At 36.7% G+C, this 23110-nt stretch overlaps 1 protein-coding gene across 7 annotated transcripts in view; it reads right to left on the reverse strand.

The window, feature by feature from the left end:
• The window catches only part of LOC120634466 (inositol 1,4,5-trisphosphate receptor), a 105098-nt gene that overhangs the window by 20583 nt on the left and 61405 nt on the right, over positions 1-23110 (reverse strand). For 2 of the 7 annotated variants that reach the window (XM_039905073.1, XM_039905070.1), the window contains exons 19-41: positions 22326-22481; positions 20825-21022; positions 19294-19400; positions 18268-18347; positions 17764-17874; positions 17149-17300; positions 15748-15795; positions 14336-14495; positions 13928-14066; positions 12602-12726; positions 12044-12199; positions 11675-11812; positions 10677-10880; positions 9817-9932; positions 7663-7798; positions 6656-6818; positions 6217-6356; positions 3004-3124; positions 2450-2592; positions 2173-2363; positions 1653-1764; positions 1093-1198; positions 144-170 (exon numbers count right to left, since the gene is read on the reverse strand). In XM_039905073.1, the coding sequence (XP_039761007.1) occupies positions 144-170; positions 1093-1198; positions 1653-1764; positions 2173-2363; positions 2450-2592; positions 3004-3124; positions 6217-6356; positions 6656-6818; positions 7663-7798; positions 9817-9932; positions 10677-10880; positions 11675-11812; positions 12044-12199; positions 12602-12726; positions 13928-14066; positions 14336-14495; positions 15748-15795; positions 17149-17300; positions 17764-17874; positions 18268-18347; positions 19294-19400; positions 20825-21022; positions 22326-22481 (3029 nt within the window). Of the gene's footprint in view, positions 1-143; positions 171-1092; positions 1199-1652; positions 1765-2172; positions 2364-2449; positions 2593-3003; positions 3125-6216; positions 6357-6655; positions 6819-7662; positions 7799-9816; positions 9933-10676; positions 10881-11674; positions 11813-12043; positions 12200-12601; positions 12727-13927; positions 14067-14335; positions 14496-15747; positions 15796-17148; positions 17301-17763; positions 17875-18267; positions 18348-18957; positions 18982-19293; positions 19401-20824; positions 21023-22325; positions 22482-23110 lie in introns of all 7 variants that reach the window. The other 5 variants (XM_039905069.1, XM_039905071.1, XM_039905075.1 and 2 more) reach the window with 5 other exon arrangements.

Raw genomic sequence — 23110 nt, forward strand, 5'->3', positions numbered from 1 at the left:
TTGAATTTAGTTTACTTTAAAGATGTTTGTTCAACAGAATTGGCACTTTTTATAATATAATTGTTTTATAGGTGTTTCAAAATGTAGATCAAACGTCTAAAACACATAAAGCAGGTGATACAGGTTAAATGTGATGGACCCACCTGGTTTCGGCTGATGTGCCACTGTTTCTGCGGAGCATGCGTCGTGAAACAAACCAAATGTTTTGCTAAACTATTATAGCATCTAAGTCTAGTACAATAAAGTGTAAGATCGCACTTTGTGAATTATTTTTGTATCTTTGTGCTTTGTACACCGTTTTTTTACTATACCAAGTAAAAAAAAAAACCCGACATAGTTCATCTATACCAAGACTATGCATAAAGTGAGATCTTACGTAGAATAATTAAAAAACTAGAAAATAATAATGTTTTACGCATCTATTTTTACTGCCAATAATCTAATCCTCCGTAAGAATTACTAGCTCAAACTAACTGACGTAGTTATTAGAAACCACTTTAACTTATAAATTTTTATATCTTTCACTCTTTAGAATAGGAAAGTCCTTTGTTATTACGTTAAGTTAGGATGTAGATTGAGGTTGGGATATGAAAATTTTAATTAAAAGGTAACAAATGTCAAAGTAGAATAACCATGTATGTCAACATTTAGAATAGGGCATGGAAGGTTTTTTGGTTAGTATTTAAAAACCTTATACGACCTTCATTGATACGATCTTGAAGAAATTTGGCATTTCGCTTTCTTTAACCTATAGCATGCTCAGGCTGACGAAAGAAAATTACTCAAAGGACATTTGAAGTGTTTTCGAGAATTGAATCACTGTTATGCCAGAGTGAAATAGAACTTATAAACCTTTAAACCATTAAAGCTTAATTTTTTTTACACTTTTTGAGGGAGCTCTCAAGACATAAATAGCAGGATTAACATCTCTAGCATGAGTTGGATAAGGACCAATTTATTTAGACGTTTTAGTTTCGAGCGAGCCAAAGTTATAATTTAGGGTATGGAAATTCTATATCCTTATTATAACCTTAGGATGAAGTCGCGGGTTACTGTTACTAGTATTTTGGTAAAAATTTAGTTTTGACTTACCACCAGGTCCGTGGGTGACCATAAGGCTGGTCGGGCTTTGTATCTTGGGCTCAGACTTGCGATCCACAAAGTATTGCGACAAAAGTTCGCTGCGTAACTGATTGCCCTAAAACATAACGATTGCGTTTACAATGATTGTGGGAAGTGACCCTGCTTTCTGAGTCCAAGGCCGTGGGCTAGATTCCCATAACTTGAAATTGTTTGTGTGATGAGCATGAACGTTTTTCAGTGTCTGGGCAATTTTCTGTATATACTACGTATGTATGTATATTATTTATAAATTACGCATCAGTTATCTTAGTATCCATAACACAAGCTATGCTTACTTTGGATCTGGATGACGATGTTTGTATGCACAGAGGTAGTTAAGTTCGACTGGAGGTTAGGCCCTGGGTTCGTAGTAAAGTAGTCGCTATACCTCTTGGAAACTCAGTCATATAGCTAACCAGCCCAATTGAACTTGCGTCGTGAGTCTAAGCTCTAGGTCGCGTAATTCTGATCTCTAACAGGCAAGGCCTGTGTACATCAGTGGTAAAAAAATATACATTTTTTTGAGTTACCTTCTCGCCGTATTCCGGATCTGTGGCCATCATTTCTCGCAGCGTGCGCAACACTTTGACGCACAACTTCTCTTCTTTTTCTTCCAGAAGCTTCTCCGTGTGTCGGATCAATCTAAGTATTTTTTTTTTCATTTAAATACATCCCATAGTAAAATAAAAACGTCAGGTCATTCAGGTAACTAATATAGCAACATAGTAAATCAATGCGTCATGTGGTATTATAATCTGTATATTTTGTTTTGAATTTGGGCGGTTAGGATAGCTTTTTTTGACATACAATAAACAATCCCCATATATAATAATAGATATTAGATTATACAGATAGATAGACCAATTATAGATTTGCGGTACATACTCCATTTGCTTTAAAAATATAGTTCACTTGATATTAAATGATTATCGCCCCTGAAAAATGTCTAAAGCGAAACCTCATGAAAAACATTGTATTAGAGAGTAAATTAACTGGTTCCATAATTTTTATGGGAGGTCGAGAAATAAGTATATAAGAGTCTTAGCTTACCTGGATATAAAAATTCCGCTAGTGTCTGGATGTGATAACTCCCCAGAACTCGTGAACAGACGATGAGGCTTGTATAAAATGTCTACTAGAAGTGACTGCTCCGCTTGAAGCAATGGTCGGAGTTGTTCTTCTAGAAGAGCCACAATTTCTTGCAGACCTTCCATCACTGATCTATCGTTTTGTAGATTTGTCTGCGTGAAATAATTTGCTATGATTTATGGACAGTTTCATTTTACAGTTGTAAGTGTATTAACAGAGATGTATCAATCAAAAATACCTGCGAGGCCATCTTTTCCAGTTTTGCTGTCTTCGAAGCCAGAAGCCATTTACTGGTTTGACGCGATAGTGCCGCGGCTTTCTCGAATACCGTTTGGATTTTTGCTTCTAACTCTAGTGGGATTGCTATGCTTCTGGTTTTTGCTATAAAAAATAAAAGGTTTAAATGCCGTTAGAATCAAACAATGTTTGCATTGTAAGGTCTTAGTTACAGTGGGATTTCTGTTGTTATAAATTTGGCTAATATAAATTGACGAATTTGTGTGGTGTTTTTCACGTATAACATAAAGGAGAAGAAACAGTAGGAAGAATACAGTAAAACACAATGAAGACATGCAAAGGCGGCCTTATTGCTGCAAACAATCTCTCACGGGCAACCAGACAGAACTTACAGCAAGAGAACGGGATAGTGCGAAGAGTGTTATTGTGTGTTGCCAAGTGTCAGTCTTAAAGTATGTCTAAGTAGAGGATGAAAAAAAAACGCTTACTCTTACTCTCTACTTCCTATTATTTCCTGACGAGGAAAATAATCAAAGAAATTTTGCTTTCACTCACCAACTTCGCTTAGTGTCCGTATACATTTCTCTACATTTAGCTTTTGCGGAGGAGTGAGCCAGGGACATTTGTAGATGCTGAATGTCGTTTGTAACAGTTTCACGAAAATTGACTGCCGGGTCTGTTAACAAACATGTCGATTGAAACTATGGTCGATTAAAAAAAGATTGATGATGGTGAGGAAAGTCGTTAGAACGATTTTAGGATGACTGCTTCTGTACTGACTTCTGCCCGCTAGACCTGCTACCTCAGCCATCCAAGTGCGTTCGGAATTTAAAAAGGGCATCATGAAAATTAGAGGATTCAAAAAAAAGTTTAACAAGCTATTCAGTTAAGGTAATATGTTACTATTTTCTTACTCTATTTTTATGGTATAACACGAGAAAATGGGTATACATTGCTATCACGTAGCAAGAATATTACTTTCTTGATACTACGGGCTATCGAGAACTTCTTAGAAAGAGAATCATGGTCCCAATTAGAAGACAAGGAAAAAAATAATGAGAATAACAATATGTGAGCTTGTCCGGGGTAGTACTACCGCCATTCTTATTTCTGCTGCTAAGCAGGATTGCTGTGTTTTGGTCTAAAGGTCGTGGTTTCGAGTATAATTACAGGCACATGAGGCCCAACACCCTCAGATTGATGAACACTGAGCGGCTCTTTGTAGAACATGTACCTTGCATGTCCTGCGAAGTGTTTACAGGCGATGGTTTTCCACTTACCATCAGCTTAATCCGGCAATTATATAAGAAAAAAGATTTTTGGAATTTTCGGAAAGTTTTTAAATTGGAATCCATTAATTGAAAGTGACAGACACATATTTTACTTGGCGAAATTTCATGTTATATCTTAATTTGCTTCGCGAAACGCAGGAGAATATGTATGGTGTGGTTTCTTCAATCTTAATACTCCACACAAAACAGATCTTCGGCAATGTACCCTCTACGCACATTTCGTACCGACCCCGGAGCATCCTCAAGAGATGTTAAAGAAACTAATTAAGCTTAATTTTGACGCTGCTGTTTTCCCCAAATATAATTTCACTTACATTTAGATTATTCCATTGCAGCGGTATGGTGAAAAAATTGAGTATTAGAAAAAAATAAATGATTTTGATCGCTAAAATTATTACAAATTGCTTTAGCGAGATACTTCATAAAAATCGAGCAATTACATTTATTTATTATTAGCAAACACCTGGCGTATAGAATGTTCAATGATTGTGCAGAAGAAATCTTCTAGCAAATTACAAATTGCACTTACTTTCCTAAAAACTAGCATATATACCAAAATATAACTAGACCAAACAAATGTTTTCCAATTACTCAATAAATCAATACTCCAAGCGAAGTACCCTATACCTACAACGCACTTACGGGGTCTCCAAAAGGAACTGGCGTCGTCATGTATATCAATAAAGTGGCTATTTGGGTTTTTCTGATGTCTTGTGACACCTTGCAAAAATGTAAAGAAGTACTTAAATTAACGCTCATACGATTTTAAAAGAATATTTTTTTGCCTCGCATTTGCACAGATTGCATAGATTTATTAGAATGTCAAAAAAAATATTTTAAACATTGTACACAAATTAGATTAAGAAATAAATCAGCCTCAGAATGCTCATGAACGTCCAAGATATGTTGTAAATGTGTTTCGGGGCAAAGCTGCTGATATTGAAACTATATTCATATTGCCGAAAAGAGTTGTACGGTCAATATATAAACTTAAATCACGTGAATCCCTCCGCGAAAAAAGTGGATATAAACAGTCGACTTACAAGAAATGGACATAAATTAGTGACATGTGCATATCGTCTGCGAAAGGTGCAGAAGTCATTTGTCGGACTCAGTCCCAATATAGTATTATAAAAGCGTATACTCAGGTATACGCTTTTATAATATGATTCCTAAGTTAATTTTAGACCTACCAATGCATAAGTTTAAAGAATGTGTTAAAACACATTTATTACAGCGAGGTTATTATACAATTGATGAATTTCTTAATGACAAGGTTGCTTGGAAGCATCCGGCTCCGCTTTCATCTCTCACAAGATATAAATATGAATTTTAAAATGTAAAATGTAAATTGTTGATGTTGGAAAAGAGCAACTGCTGAGTTTCTTGCCGGCTTCTTCTCGGTAGAATCTGCCTTTCGAACCGGTGGTAGAATCACTACACACAGACAGACTTGACGTTTCAAAACTACTTTTATTAGGTCTACTTGAAATAAATGAATTTTGAATTTTGAATAAGCTTGTGTTACATAGTAATTATAGTAATTTTATAAAGTGAGTAAATATTTTCACTTTCGATAACTATAAATTCATATTGAACAGATATTTTATTATATTGATTAGGTTTTTTACAAATACGCTAATGATTATTATTTAATTAATAAATAGTTTTCAAGAAACAATTAAAATTATATTTGATTGTTCATGACATTGAAATGGTGGGTATTTCCATACAAATCTCCATACGGCTGAATTCTCGATACACTTTAGTCCTGTGTGGACTCGATCGATGCAAAGATAATTTCCGGTGTCTTAGTCGCTATCACTAGTCAGGACGACTTTTCTCGAGAATGCCTATATCAGATGGATAGCTTATTGTATTCAGTTGAATCCTCCCGTCAATTCAGCAGTACCAGGTCAATGGGGTAACCTTTGGTGGTGCTCGTTTGGTGCTCTTATAATGTTTAGCGCCAAAGTGTTGGTGCCAGTTCTGTGAACCATGCTACGCAGTTATATAACAGTTTTATATACAAAGACAAACTTCATTTGCAATAAGTCATAAGAAATAGAAGAATCAGTGTCCAAGCTTTGCGGTGGTGATTCGTCACCGCGTAAGATGTGGTAATATGAAAAAATATAGCTTTGTTAATAAATTGAAATTCAACTTCTTGTAAACATTAAAAGTTGACAAAACTAATATGTTGGAATGTTTCTATTTATCGTAATGTTAAAGCGATTTATAGATTCTTCTATTTTTACGGACTATTGCCGAAAAAAAGAAAATGTACAAAAAAATAATTTCGCTTGCGTGAAGTTTAATAAATAAGATACGTTTGGTTGCGGACTTTGACAAAATCAATTAGCTGCAAGAATTACCGTTAACGGATTTATCAAATATATATAATTGCTTGAATGATGTTTCTAGATTGCAGATGCCATTTATTTCCATATCTTTTAAGTATCAATCTACTTCTCACCTGAACAGTGGTGCTCTGGTCGCTAAAAGGGGAGTTGAAGAAGGTACATATCGTATGCATAAGTACATCAGTGACGTAGTTTACCCACGCTTGCTTTGCGCTGTTGGACGTTTTTATAGGCCTGATTTCTGTTGATGACCCTGAGAAATATGACTTAATTAATTTTCCGTAAAGACTGAAGTTGGAAACGTTTTTAATTATTTATATTATACAAGAAAATAATTATTTATTAGACAAGGAGTTATTAGACAGTTTTAGTATTTTATTTTTAATAACCGTGAGATAATTAGATCTTATGGAAACTGTTTCGGGATTTAATAACTTTCATTTTAATTTTTAGGGTTTCCATTAATTTCTTTATTCTTAAATTTATCAAGCACGAAATATATTAAAATCATTTTGATAAATTTTTACATCCCAAATGCTACGCATTTTTTACCTGGTACGGAAATCTGAAGATCAGGTTGTAATATTGCATTCATGTCCTCCAGGAATGACCTCTCGAACAGATCCCACATGTAGTTGCTGGAGTAGATCTCCTTCATTTCCACTTCAGTGTCGATGTAGCAGTGGTTCAAGAATCCTACGTACGCTTCTTTAACCTGCGTAAATGTACAATTTCGTAGATACGCTAAAATAACTCAACAAGGTGATGATGACCTTGACAAAAAATAAGCTGACTCAACTTGAAAGTATTTTTAAATTTTATCCTTCCTTATTTTCCTTTTTACTAATATTATTCTTGTTTTTTTTTTTGTTATTATTATTTTTATGTAACTAATTAATTCAATAATTAATAATTTTTAAATAATTTTAATGTTAGAGCAGCAACCCAACGTTAGTTTAATATAACTGGAAAGCTGCTTAAAAAAATCTGCCAGTCTTTGGAGATAACTCTCACGGTTCGGATTATAAATGTAAAGTGTAAAAGGCCTTTTCGTGAGAATATTGGTGCACACGAACTGAATTAACAGCGCTTCATACTAATTTTTTTATTTTCCTATTCAAAAAATTTCAAAACGAAATAACGACAAAAAACGATATCGTAAAATTAATTTTATGAATATAGTTTAAAGTCACAAACTGGTTCAAATTGTTTGCTTTTGGCAAAAACAGAACAGAATTAAAGAATTCCTCTTGCGAATTGCGACTCTAAAACGAGTAACATTAGATCCACTTTGCTTTGACGTTACAGTGCTTTGAAACAACTTCACGATTTCCAGCACTCAAATCTAATAGAAAGAATACAGCCATGTACACTGCGAACGCGATGTTGCCGCAGTCAATGCGGGGTCGCATTTCATTATCACCTAGTGTTCTTTTTAGTTTCATTACAAGTTGACTGCAAAATTTATGTTGTAAGGGATGGTGCAGTCTAAGAAGGTAGGGAGCTAACCTGTTAGGGGTGCAGTTATATTAAACCTATAACCCTAGTGCTTATTGTACCTCTGGTATGCAGTCAGGATGCGTGATCATAGCTACGATGTCATCCAAGGGCAGAAGGCTGTGGCACTTGATCTCAGTGTATACATTCTTGCCCAGCGTGCAGCAAGTCAGCAATTTTACCAGGTCAATGTGGTATCTGGAAACATTTATTTGTTAATGCCCAAGTTTATTTATTTATTTATTTAAGAGCACTATAGTCGTAAAAATGTAATAGGCCCGTTTTGACATTTGTGCAAGACCATAGAAAGTAACTTGGAACGAAACTGAAAGAAACAGTAAAATGAAAATCAATTACATACAGTGTTTTAAAAAATACGTAAATTTTTTTGGGACGTTAATTAATATGAAAGAATATATCGCGAGTATTCTTTTTGCGCTTACTTTATAGTAGCATGAAATTTATAATTGTTGCGAAACGTTCCGATAACAGTTACGTTCTCAGTCTTTTTTTTTTATACTAGAGCTGTAACCAATTTTTTACTGAATATCGAAATTAAATATTGTGTAGTTATCTTTACTGCAAAGAATGAGCTTGGTTCTCAAAATGGGTTCTAAATAATGAGTCTGAGTTGATGTATCTGACTTAATGACAAGGTTGCTTGGAAGCATCCGGCTCCGCTTTCATCTCTCACAAGATAGAAAAATGAATGTTAAAATATAAAATGTAAATTTTTGATGTTGGAAAAGAGCAACTGCTGAGTTTCTTGCCGGCTTCTTCTCGGTAGAATCTGCCTTCCGAACCGGTGGTAGAGTCACTACACACGGACAGACTTGACGTTTCAAAAGTGCTTGTATTAGGCCTACTTGAAATAAATGAATTTTGAATTTTGAATTTTGAATTTTGTATTTCAAGCGGCACATGACTGAAGCGTCCCCGCGCGCACTGCGCAGTTTTTCTTTCCACATCTTGTAAAGTTGACTGTGCGCTCGTTTAAGTTTGATATATATTGTTTACTATTACGTTAACTATGGTTCTTCTATTTTGGACATTAATTTAAACATAGTGATTTGACTCGATTTCTGTGTTTGTTGTTATATAGTACTAACTCTATTTCAACATGTTGAAAAGTGGACGTATAATCAACAGCCAGTCACGCGTATTGGTTGTGAAGTTAAAGGAATACTTTGAACGAACGAACACTTTACAATACATAATCATATCAATCAAGAACTGATACAAACTTGAGTGGATTTTTGAGTATCGAGTACCGTGTCTTATGGTTCCATAACTAGTTACGTCGCGATGACAAATGTCAAAACGGGCCTATTACATTTTTACAACTATAACAACATGCATATTATACGTTTTTAAACATAGCACACACACAAACACATGGACTGATATGCACGTCAATGACAAGTGCACATAGCATTGACAAAGCGTCATGTAAATTTTATAACCAAGTTCTCCGGCCGCGTTTATTAAGGTTTTAAATCCTGTGGGTTAATCCTAGTTTTCCTGGGATAAATAGTAGCCTATGTTACTCTTCGTCATTTCAACTAAGTCTATGTCATAAATCAAGTTGATTGGTTAGGGCGTAAAGGAAGGACAAAGAAATAAACAAACACACTTTCTCCTTTGTAATATTAGTAAGGATTCGTTGGCGAGTTTGTTATCTACTGCGAGACCCGACCTAAGATGATGATAAACTTACATAGAAGCACGCTTATTTTATTGGTTGTCACGGGGTATTTTACCGGAATAATGAAGATTAAGAGAGGTAGCTAGCCGTAGCCAAAAACGAAATGTCAAGAGTCACATATGAATTTCCAAACTAGCAACCTTGATGTATACTTCGTGTTTCCTTAGTAATACACTATTCTTAGTAACTGACGATCATTTGCCCTCATTATTCACAGTGGCGAAGAGGATGGGGCCCCGCCATGATTAATGTGGTTTGAGAGTTTGTTTTACCTTTCCCCGTGCCATGGAGCCCGTCAAGCCGTTTTCCTCCATAATAAGATAAGCGCTAGGGAATGTTTAGAGTTAGCGCGGAGACCTTGGCGGCACTATTACGAACAAGAAACACGTTAAGGTATCGAAACTCTACGAAAAAACCAGAGTGAAACAGTTTTATATCTATAATCTTATTGAGATTCTTGAATGTCACAATTACAAGAAGATAATGTACTATATTCTAATTAAAAACTCACGTCAAAGCTTCCGGCATTTCTCCCGTTCGTTTGAACGTCCGCATCATTTGTATAAAGTAATTGAAAGTGACTTTGTCGTTGTAGAATACAAGTACGTCTTCTCCGGAGTTCACCATCTGAGGATGTAAAAGGAAAGGACATACAAACTTTTAGAATTGCTAACCAGTGCGGATGAAAACACAGCTCAGTCAATAATTGATTGAAGCAGCATGAAGCATTGAAGCTCACATCTTCACATCAATTTACTGAAACGCACAAATTCGTAGAGTCGGAAAGTGACCTATATCTAGGCCTATATCTACAGATTATATGCTCTCTCTTAGACCCCATTGCCGATCAAATATTAATCGCCATTGCACATCATCTGTCACTAATCTGTTGTAATGCACAAGCAACACATACGTTTAGTGAAAAGATCGTCATCGTACTTATTCAGGAGTCTAACCACTCCCAGCTCTTGCCAATTTTTAATTGTAAAGCCAATACCTCATGGAGCTTCCCTGGTTTGGAGAGAAAAGTTGCGGAAAATCTATCCGGTGTGGAGTATAAGGATTGAAGAAATTACACCGTACAGATTCTCCTTTGTTTTTGAGGAGTAAAGAAAATTCCTCTTCTCACTGTGAGAAATTTAGCTTATGAATGAACATAAGCTAAATTTCTCACAGTGAGAAGAGGAATTTTCTTTACTACTCCCAGCTCTCCTAGATCGGTATTGGGCGACGTGACCTGAACAACTTGAACATAGTCCAAGAAGAATAAGAATTCGATCTCCAGCAAAAGACATCCACTGGCTTATTACCTACTAATAACTTTCCAATGTCAAGTCAGAAGTATTTAAGGTACTTTAAGAATTTACTAACCTCCTGCATAACCAGGTCTTGACTACGACGTATGTGCTGTCCCCCGGCTTTCACGATAGTCCTCAAAAATCGTAAATACGCCGGCCGTCGCCCGTGCGACTCGATGCAGTGCACGAAATGCGCGGCCACTTTATCGTTGCCCTCGTGAGCACATAGCGCCGCATTTTCTTCAAAGATCGCGCACACAGTTTGTGCTTCGCGAATCTGCAAACAATATTTTGTTACAAATTACCTTTGATTTGTACACCTATACTACCGCAGGTGGAGGGTAAGAGACCACGTGGCCGATCACCTCGTAGCTGGTCTGAGCAGGTAAAGTCGCTCACAGGCATTCTTATTACAGAAGCTATCAAAAAGGCCGAGGATAAAACAGTAAGGAAGGCTGTAATAAAGAACGCTACGACACGACCTTCAGTAATGGAGTAAACGACGAAGAAGATTATCGCAGATAATGTATAAAAATTTTAAGAAACGGTTTTAATACGCCCGTATTAAAACTGCTTCAACATTCAATCTAAAATTCAACAAATCTTGGAGTTGTTTAATTAAATCGTCTAAATGACGCAACACTTTTTGCCACGATCCAAAATTTGTAGAGACACTTCCCGTAATTTATTCCATTTGATTTTTTATATTCCTATACTTCATGTAGGTCAGAGTGTCAAGTTTGTGATTTTCTGTATTAATAACCCTGGGAAATAGTACTGTCACTAGATGGACCTCTTTCCACACCATATACATGGTCTTTAATTTTCACGCAATCAAATATGTTAATGTAGGTCGGAAATATCACACTGTTGTGTTCACATCACACAAGCTGTTTGTTGACTGTAGAAAAATTGACTAAAAACCCGAATGTACCCTTCGGATTACGCGCGCATCTTAACGAACATACGCTAATGCGAACATGACGTACGCAAAATGGGATGCACGCATTGCGTACGGTACGCGTCGCACACATCACATTGCTGTTTTGTTACAAAATGTAATATACTCACCCCAGCATTGAGGAATAAATCAAGATGCTTATGCAGTATAGCTTGGTTCTGTTGATTGCCGTGGCAGAAGTGCTGCAGGAATTCATGCGCAAGCGCAAGTAGCTCGTCCATCGCGGCGTCGTTTTCATCGTGAGGTACCTGCAATAAATCACCATCAACCCATTACCGTCTGACTACAGGGCACGGTGATGAATGAGAAGGGTATAGCCCATAGTCGAGTTCCTCACGATATTTTCACCTTTATAGCAAGTCAAAGAAATCTTCTGAAGGTAAGTAATCGTGTGAAAATATCAATGCTTCCAGTGAATGATTTCAGGAGTTTAGATCTCATACAGGTTTTGACAGGGACTAGATTGACGGTCAGTTTACCTGCAGCAAATCAAGAACGATGTTATGCACGCCGATGTTGCGTAGAAGGCGTTGCTCGTGGCGCCGCGGCCGACCAGAGTTCGAGGTCACTTCTCCCGTCGCATTATCCAAGCTGCTGTTGCCTTGGGTGCAGTACTTTATCATGCGGCCCAGGATCTGTCGTTTAAAAAAAAAAGTTTTTAAAATTCTATTTAATAACAAATAATTCTATTATCACTAGTGGAACAGTAGGATGATTAAAATAATAAAAAAATATATTACGACAGTACACAAATCGCCATTTAGCTCCAAAGTAAGCGTAGTTTGTGTTGCGAGTATTAATATCACTGATGAATATAAATTTATAAATAATATACATAAATACTTATAATATACAAATAAACACCCACCCACTGAAAAACATTCATGTTCATTACACAAACATTTTCCATTCGTCTTAATTTACCAACAAAAAAAAAGTGTAAATATCAATCTATTGTAAAGATTTACCTTCAGAATGAAAAGAGAATCAAGCTAAATATTAAGGTACAGCCAACGCAGAAAATATGTAAAAAATACCTCTTTGATTTTCTTGTACTCGTTCATGTGATCGTATTTGGTAGTTCTGGATGTGTCGAGCACATTGTCCAGGGATGCATTCCGCTCCAGAACGGCACCTCCTGGCCCGACTGTGCCTTTTATATCTGTTAACACGAGATACCTCGTCTTTTATACTGCCTGGTATAAAAAAGCTGGCTATTTTCATTTCATAAGGACATGCAATATTTCATCAAGGTATACGGTTGAGCCAACTGTAGCTAGCACATAAGTAAACCATCAGACACTCTTTCCCCATTTATTACATTAGTATGGTTTTTGTCGGATAATAAACCTTTATGCAATTTGTACATTGGTCTTTGGTACATTGTAATATGCTATGGCTGTATTCGTTGCCTTTTGTACCTTCCCTTTTTGCCTTGACCCGCAACTATTAACTAACTGTAATTATTATTCGCTCCGAATACAAAACAAAACAAAATAACTGTTTCACTGATCGATTTCGGTCACAGTGGCCAATCTCCAGAGAGATTTTCCAACTACGCGGGCGATATTATACTGCACAAGTGTGTGCGCAGACAAAGGCGCACTCTCTATATATCGATGGGACGGCAAATCCGACCCGACCGGACGGGACCTACGAAAGAATCAGTCACTAAGAATATCTTGATAGAAAAACCAAATAACTGGTCCGATCCGGGAACGAACCCAGGTTCTCGTGATATGTAGTCAAACGTGCTCAGCACTAGACCAACGAAGCAGTTTAATATACTCCTAATAAACCAATAATCTGAAATGACTAGTGTTTCTCATTTTCATTTGAGCCCGTCAAGTAAAAATTGAAAAAAACATATTTACCATTAAAGAAAACAACAACTTAACAACTAATGATATACCCGTTAGTACCCACGCTAGGTTATCCTGTTTTGTGGGTGCCTGTTAAGCATTTAACAATAAATATTACAGTTGTTACTTATAATTAAAAGTTCAAAAATCAAGAATTAAATAACATTTGCATGCATTTCTCAATAAGTAATAAGGCCGCCTTTGCACCCTAGCACTAAGTACTATTACTGTTTTCCTTGTATTTTCCTTTTTTTGTTGTGTTACAATAAAGTTTTTCTATTCTATTCTATTCTAAGTAACTTAATACTTCTGCCTCATATTTTAAGGAAAAGGCGAGGAAATAATTTTCGTTTTGGCTTACTTTACGGAGCAGTGTCTAATATAACAGGCTCAGACTACTTTGTTAAGATCAGCTTTAAATTCATAGTAAAGCATTGGATTCCGTAAAGTAGCACCTCGGAGAGATTCAAACTATCTGAATAGGCTGATTAGAAGACGTACCACTGTCGTCCATAGCACCATTGCGCCCTTTGTTGAACACCCACAGCTCAGACTTCTCCACGCTTTGCCGCAAGATGTCGAGGTCCGCTTTGATTTGCTTGTAGGATTCCACGTCTGCGTCGGACACGAGGAGTTGTACCTGAATCAAACATGAACAATAAACCATCTTCAAACTTCCGTAGCTGAGATAGATTTATACAGGGAGGGGCCAAAGAAAGAGCACATCCATAAATTGTGTCGTACGAAAAGGGGAGAAAGGGGATCACCAAGGTGTGTCGGTCGACATAGTGAGGAGGGGGTCGACAAAGTGAGGAAGGGGTTGTTAAGGTGGCGGCTCAAGAGCTATAAAAAATCTTAAACCTGGGACTTGTCGATCTTTTAATCTAGATAAGGAAGTATAAAGCATACCTGTTTAAAAGCAGCCAACACTTCCTGCCGTTGACTGAAGTGTCTGAACAGCAGCGCTAGGGCTCCAGAGACTAAAGCCGCGGAGGCACCCTGAGAGCATAGCTGAAGGAGTACCCGCAGAACCATTCGACCGCCGCAACCATCCAAATCCAGACCGTCTCTGGTGATAAACCAGTACATCTTATTGTTATGCAAATACTGATTTGCTTTGAAGCCAAAGAAAAAAGCACACATACTGAGAAAACTCGGTGTCGCTTAAATTATATTCATTGCTAGCTGTAACCCGCGTTCTCCATCCGCGTTTATTACGGTAATGAACAAATCTCGCGGGAACAGTTCGACCTTTCATCTGTATAAAAAGCAACAAACACACTTTCGCTTATTAGTATTGATCTCCGTTTTAAAATAACATAAGCGGTGAAAGACTATTTGTTAGGGCTTCAGTATCTCTATCGGGGGGCCGAGGTCGATCCCCTGCACGCACATTTTTTCTTAACATTTTGGATTTAATAGTTTTTATAATTGAAGCAATAAAAATATCATTCGCTTTAATGGTGAAGGAAAACATCGTGAGATAACCTGCACGCCTTAGAGCCCTACATAATGTTCTGAAAGGTGTGTGGAGTCCGCCAATCCGCACTGGGCCTGCGTAGTGGACTACAGCCTTAACCATTTCTCATTGTGGGAGGACACTCGAGCCTTGTATTCGGCCGGTAATGGGTTGATATGATGATGTACAAAAGCTTCATTGGTTTTGATAATGTGATTTTAAATGTGTTGGTGAATTGAATAAAAAAATACATGCGTGAAAGTTTTGGGTATGAACATCAAACAAACAAACATGCCAAACAAAAAAATGCGTTATTAGTTTGCAATTTTAACGGAGTATTACTTTAATCACGTAATCTTAATATCAAAAAACACTTATCACGACATAGACGTACAACACGAACAATTTTAAGTTGAGCTGTACTATTTTTAATCTATTTACTAGGGCGTTATTACACACTAAGTTCTTGTACACATTAAATCAAATCAAAGTTTGTTTAAAATGAATATAACTGTACATTTAAATGCCTCAACATTAAGGTTTGCATTTCCGGGGCAGGTAGCTACCTCTCTTCTTGAGCTGTGGTTTACGCCATTGGTTGCCTAGAAGAGATGGCAATGAAAATTCATAAGGCCGTCAAATAGTATACTTTGTGTTAAATTTTTATTTACAATTTTTCCGTATAAAAGGGTATAAATTCCTTCATTCATAGGTAACCGTTGCAATAATGTCTTAAATTATGTGTAATAACACCCTAGAAGTTATAAAAGCAGATAAAGGGTTATTAAAAACCGAGTAAACACGATTAGAGGCGATTTAAAACAGAGCATCGTGCACCATGCAATATATTGTTCTTACTAACAAATCTACATTTTTTGGAAGACAGTGGTCAGGCACAGTCTGTATCGCTCTGAAATAATGCCATTTTATGAATTAATACATAAATCAACACAGTCAACAAGAAATCTTTATATAACTTGACCTTAAATCATATGTATTTATTGTTCTCACTGTAGGTTGCATACAACAAACCGATTCATTAGTAGAAAATTATCGCATAATATCATCTAATTATTTGTAAAAGTAAATGAGTGTTTATGATATAAACTAAACCAGATAAATATATGTATTTCTAGCCATTACAGATTGAAATCAAAAGAAAATAATCGATGAATAAGAAATGATTTAACTAACTGTGTTGATGTTAAATTTGATGTAATCAACAGAAGATATTAATCTAGATCAAGAAAAGTGTAATAAAAATGTTAATAATAGTTTCCCAGCGTTCCCATCACCTGTATGATGATATGTGTTAGTTACAATGCATCATTTATTTACTCTAGATGATGTTAAATAGTCCAAGAAATACCATCATTGCAAATTTAAAGCTGGATATCTGCTCTAGTTTCAATGAAGCATGATTTTATTAGATTTGCAAGCTCTAAAACGTAGAGTCGCTTTAGTACATCGAAACTCTAAGGCTGGCAATACAAGTAAGTTGCTGCTTCCAACGCTCTGATCAGAATATCTGGTGCTTGCATCAGGCTTTTTCTGTACACAGTCGTTCCCGAGCTATCATCCCTACAGAATCAACTAAAAAAAAAATGGACATCCCATTCCTCCCTCCTAGGGAGAAATGAGATCCTAGGTCCATTTTTTCTCTGTCCAGAAGCCTTAAGACCTTAAAATCGTGAACGCCTTGCTCCACGCCATGTGTTGAATGTCCAAAAAGAAAATTGCCTTCAGTGCCTTCCAATAAACTCAATAGACAATTGGGTTTGACTGTCTGATATAGGTATATTCGCGGAAAATATGGCGTATATTCCCGGCCTAAGGGTCTTACAAAAAACGTGGTATGGTATGGTATGGTATAAAGCCAGAATAGTTACGCAATGTTTTGTCACACTTAATTTGAGAACACATTTCAAGTTTCAGAGCATGACAATTACTAAATAACTATTCCGATGATATGCCACGTTTATTTGTAAGACCCTATAACATCCAAGTAAAAAAGACCTAATCGTACTATAAATAAGAATAATTTATTTCCTAGAATTGTAAACCGTAATGAATTGTTTTATAGTAATAAAATACATACAATCTATTCTTAGCGACAGTGTGCTAATATTATTTTAATTTAATTATTTGCTAGACTAATTTAGAAATAACATAGCATCTGAATATAGCAATTATCCAGCTTCAAAGATGGCCAGAGTTTAAGTAATGTTGTCTTAATAGAGAATATAGCAGGAATATAACTCACCGACAACTAAATATGCCTTCAGCCTGTAGACCTATAGCCTCTACGTCTGCCCGACCGATGTTGTCGGTTTTCTCACCAGATTGCTCGAACTCCTTCTTGAATATAGACAGCAGGCAACTAATCCGATAGTCTAACCGGACGTCTAGGATAAACTATATAAGATAACAAAAATTAGAAATAGTTTTATTCAGAAGTGATGGTGATAATTCTTTCTACTCGGTAACATTTCCTTTTTGCAAAGTAGGTGTAGAGAATCCAATTTATTGTAAAAAGAAAAGTTAATTCATAAAACAAATCCAAAAATTGTAGAAGAAAAAGGAACAAATCAAATCAAATTATTATACGTGAAATCGTTATTCAAAAAAAGATTTTTTAAATATAAACGGCTAAAATGTGTGCTAAAGCACACAATATAGCTTCTCTCTATGGTAGCCAATTTCCTTTCAAGGTCATAAATTAAGTTTTTTATCACATATTTTTTTTGTGTGATATTATTATTTTAATCCAAGACATGGCACTTCTGCGTGCCAAACTGTTACATTCTTTCACCATTGCAACAGACATCTAAACTTCCAAGCCAACTTTTAAATAATATGATTAAAGTAATGACTTTACCTGTAAAATTTCTATAATCTTCAACTTGGTCTCCATTACTAGGGGGTGTTTCCTCGCGAGCGCCAGCGCCGAGGGGTTCCGCTGCGCGCCGCCGCTTGACACCTGCTGCCCCTTTACAATACATATATAACGCTCTACACTACACTAAAATATGTTCTCGTGAACCGAGTTAAACTGGGCAGTAGTTGATTTTAAGGGGGCTTCGACAATGGTCAATATTCCACTGGCGTGAAACCTTCAGAATACTTTAGTTTATTTTAAAAGTCAGTTTTACATTTATTGACAGTGTTAAATTTATTTTAAAAGACAGTTTTTTTTGTCAAAAACTAATATATCTTGTTATATACATGCACACTTGATAACAATTATAACCCCGATCGAAAATCGCTCCACGGACCTCAATGCCGTTATCTCAAACCTCTAGACCAAAGAGGCGATTAAAAACAAATCGATATAAGCTTATGTATGAAAAATGCATAGAGAAATAACATCAAGAAGCCTTACATTACGTGGCACGGTTCCCAGAGTAATAGATGTCACCACTGCACCCATATCCCCGATGCTGCGTAACACTCCGCCTTCCGCTAAATTGAAAAAACGAGTATCATCTGCATTGAATACTTTCATGACACTTATTACTATCATCTTCATCGAAGGACGTCAACTGCAGGACAAAAGTCTAGTTTCCCAGTCTGTCAATGGTGGCCTCCCCGCGACTCATTTGATGCCAGGCAACTTTGACAGACCTCCTAGTGGTCTCTCAATGTTGCCAAATGACATCGCGACTCGATGAGCTAGTATAAACTGTTTCAGGTTTTTAGTACTAGTAGATATTTTTGTGACATTGCAACCACGCTGTGGTCCGGTCTGAAGGGCATGCTTGTCGGTGTAGTTACAGGCATATGATGCTTATTACGAACGCCTGGATGTGTTCCTTGCATGACCTAAAAAGTGTTGCTCTGTTTAAAGACGAAATAGGAAATATATATGTATCAAATTGGCAAGACCGAAGTACTGCGGAGGGCAAAGTTCTTATGAAATGTTAGCTGAGGTGTTAAGGGCATCTTGTACGTATGAAGAAGTCTAGGCAAGACTTCTTAAGGCCGTCCTTCCTCTTCTCTTCTGAGTAGAACTCAGAACTTAAAGAACATAAATTTATCCGCATCATTTTTTTAATTAACAAAGGTTACTTACGTTGTGCTATATCAGCTTCCGTTGCTGCATGCAATGGTATTAAATGTACAATTGATTGTTTAGGTTGTATTAAAGACATGTTAAATACGTTTTATTTAAACACATATCAAAATTGCTGCAATAAGGCACCTCACGGGCTTTTTTTAACTTTTCAAAAAATTAAATTCCATAGATTTTACATTTTTAGGAATTTCTAATTAAGTATCAACTTAGAGATAACAAACCGCGCGCTTTCTATTATATCTAAAATTGAATCACCATTACCTACATGTGATGTCAAGTCAAGATCGAGCGCAAACCAGAATAATCGAATTATAAAAAAAAAAAAAAACTTACACTCAACTTCACCCGAAAGACTGCTCGTTTCGTTCAACAAATCCATCGCCGTTACGCAGTCCAATATGCTGAGCAAAGTTTTTGTCAGCCTCAAGAGATCGCTAAAGCTGTTGAGTTAATATGAATAAATTAATAGAATAATAAACAAATACACTACGTCAATGCACACATCGCCATCTAGCCCCAAAGTAAGCGTAATTTGTGTTAGGTGTACTAAGATAACTGATGAATATTTTAATGAATAAAATACATCACCCAGACACTGAAAAACATTAATGTTCATCATACAAACATTTTCCAGTTGTGGGAATCGAACGGCCTTGGACTAGTATTAGGGTCGCTGCCCAATGCGCCAATCGGCATTCAAAATTCAAAATTCATTTATTTCAAGTAGGCCTAATATAAGCACTTTTGAAACGTCAAGTCTGTCTGTTTGTAGTGATTCTACCACCGGTTCGGAAGGCAGATTCTACCGAGAAGAAGCCGGCAAGAAACTCAGCAGTTGCTCTTTTCCAACATCAACAATTTACATTTTGCATTTTAACATTCATTTTTCTATCTTGTGAGAGCTGAAAGCGGAGCCGGATGCTTCCAAGCAACCTTGTCATTAAAAAATTCATCAATTGCATAGTAACCTCGCTGTAATAAATGTGTTTTAACAAATTCTTTAAACTTGTGCATTGGCAGGTCCAAAATCACCTTAGGAATCATATTATAAAAGCGTATACTCAATCCCACAAATGATCCCTGTACCTTACGCAGACGCTATGTAGATGACACTAATTTATGACCATTTCTTGTAAGTCGACTGTTTATGTCCACTTTTTGTTTATAAAGACTAATATGTTGTCTTACAAATACTATATTGTTATAAATATATTGTGAAGCTACAGTAAGTATGCCTATTTCTTTAAACTTCTCACGGAGGGATTCGCGTGATTTAAGTTTATATATTGACCGTACAGCCCTTTTCTGCAAATTCAATAGATAATAGGACTTAAATATGCAATTGAGTTTGAACTCACGTGAATTATCATCGGAGATTGCCCGACTAGTTTCAATGCCATTCGGCCATCTCCGATTTAAATAACGAATTATATATATATATTTTGGAGGCTGGGCAATGTCCTTTATTTTAGTAGCTACGTATTTTTTTATCACTTGAAGTTTGATACTACTAATGACCGAGGAATGGGAGACCTGTTATAACCACACAAAAATTTGCTACCGTTGTTGTTTATTTGTATAATTGGCTTAAAACCAAACAATCAAAATACATAATTAAATTGTATTTAATAAGTGCGAGTAGAATTTTTTATAAAAAAAGCACTTTAGGTTAGGCAGAGTTGGTCATCGCCACGTTTCTGCTGTTTCATTTAGGATAGGTTTTAAATTTAATTTTTTTTTAATTTTTTTTCTTTGTAATGGAAGTTAAAAGCAGAGTGTAATTAATTCTTACATACGATAATAAAACCGATTTCAGTTTAAACATATATATATTCTCAAAAAAGGAACATGCATAATGGCTTACCTATAAAACCCGAAGTAGATCAATTCCCTCGCCAGTTTGACAACTTCGAAGGTCAACTTGTTCTGGTCGTGATCACTGATGTACCAGGTCCCGGTGACCACGTTGCACAGGTAGTCTTCCACGAAGCGGATGGTTGACGCGAATTGTTTTTTGACTATCTCCCTTGTAGCATCGGGACCACATTTAACGCATTGGTAACTGGAAGATAACCATTTTATAAGGTATGTATAATATGTCCCATTCCTAATCAAATCGTTCGCCTAACTTTTGGGGGAAACTAGTACGATTCCCGGCATGCATCTTAACTTCAAATATAAGTGATATTTTAGCTATAGCGGCGAAGGAAAACATCGTGGGAAACATTCTTGACTGAGAATTCTCCTTCCAAAATGTTCTCAAAGACTCTGCGAAGACTACAAACTTGGGCAGCCCTTTTCATTCCCAAAGGAGACCCGTACCTTGTTGTGGGTCGGTAATAGATGTCGGTCCATGCCCTGGATAATTCTTCGCAATACAGTTCTACCATTTTATAATAGTGTATTTATTTTTCCATAATCTTGGCTTTAATGGTGCACATTGATTTAATTATAATTAGTATAAAAAGATATAATAAGATAATTCCGGCCAAGATTATATGTAACTATTGGTTCGTCGAGTCGGATTTAAGAGCATCTGGTAGGTGGGACCCAGCCGTTCTTACCTAACAAAAGATTCTAAAGATATTTGACCTTGAGGACGTGAGATGGTTCTATTTGAGAGATTACTACAAACTTATAACTTTGATATTATGTAGGAAGGTTATGAGAACTCCAAAGAAATACTCGTGTCTGGAGGATATTTTAAGGGCATTTTGGATAAAGGCCACTTTTCCTGTTATACAATTTGCTGTCCGCGTGCAGATCTGGTTCACGTGCGCGATGTCGCGTTAAGTGCATTCCGCATGAGTGCAGCCATGTGGTAAGAAAAAGGTATATGAAATGATAGGGTACGTGTGGCCCCAATGCGAATGCGGATCTGATCAGGCGGGTAGAAATCTGCATGATAGGAAAAGGGCCCTTACGTCCGTTTATACTAATCTAGTGCAAAGTATGAGTTACGTACGTACGAGTACGTTGACTTATTCGATTGAGCTATTGCCCGCGGCTACGTACGTGGGTTTTTTGAAACCGGGAACAGTACATTGTCCTGGGATAAAAACAGCCTATGTGTCAATCCAGGCTATAATCTATCTCCATTCCAAGATTCAGTCAAATTGGTTCAGTAGTTTTTTCGTGAAAGAGTAACAAACATCCATCCATCCATACACACTTACGCATTTGTAATATTAGTAGGATTGAAGGAAACCGTACTGTCAGTAGATGGTTCTCTTTCGATACCGTACAAATCGCACATTACTTTAACGCGATCGAATAAGTAAACTTAAGTAGAAAATCTCAGACTTGTCACTTTAATTCTATTCTCTCTGGAAGTAAAGCAACATGCCAAACTAAAGTATACCGACTCGTGCACGTGGATGGTGCCCGCGACCTCCGCCCACAGGCGCGCGTACTTGACGGGCGTGACCGGCTCCTGCGGGTCGCGGTCCGCGTGCAGGTGCAGCATGAGGCGGCAGAACGACGCGCGCAGCTCGTGCGACAGCGCCGCGTTCGACATGCACCTGGGGACGCGCGAGCCGAAGTCATGTAGTTTTTATTCTTTTATCCCTCTACAAGTTAGCTCTGCAATCTCACCTGATGGTAAGACGATGCCGTCTAAGATGGTAACGAGCTGAACACGAGTGTCCAAGGAACTAAAATGTGCTGTACTAAAAGGACTAGTACCCTGGGTCAACATTATACGTGTTCTCATTTTGTTTTCGCACTAGCAAATTCACGAACATAGGTTAACAATTCGTACTTACGAATTTTCACTTGAAAACAAGGCGTAAAGTTGTCTGATTATTCTAAGTAGAATACCTAAGGTTTTGTACCGTGTGTCAGTTGTGTGATATAACATGCTGTGTGGTGAATTGTTTCCTTTTATCCTAGTACTCTGTATTAGTTACTATTTCTCACAAGGATAAGTTCAAACTGAGAGCATATGTATAGGCAAGTTTATCGGCGGAAGAAAGGAGGTTCGCCTAGTGAAGGGGTAAACAACATTTTAGTCTTTCAGCAAAAGAAACAAAAAAAATAAGTAGTTTACTAAAATAACCTAACCTTATTTAAAATGTTAAGGACTTATTATTTGTCTGCTATCATTTGATCCGTAAAAATTAAGAGCACTTTAGTGTAGCACATTCTTATA

The sequence above is a fragment of the Pararge aegeria genome, chromosome 24 (genome assembly GCF_905163445.1).
Source record: "Pararge aegeria chromosome 24, ilParAegt1.1, whole genome shotgun sequence".
NCBI classification, from domain to species: domain Eukaryota; kingdom Metazoa; phylum Arthropoda; class Insecta; order Lepidoptera; family Nymphalidae; genus Pararge; species Pararge aegeria.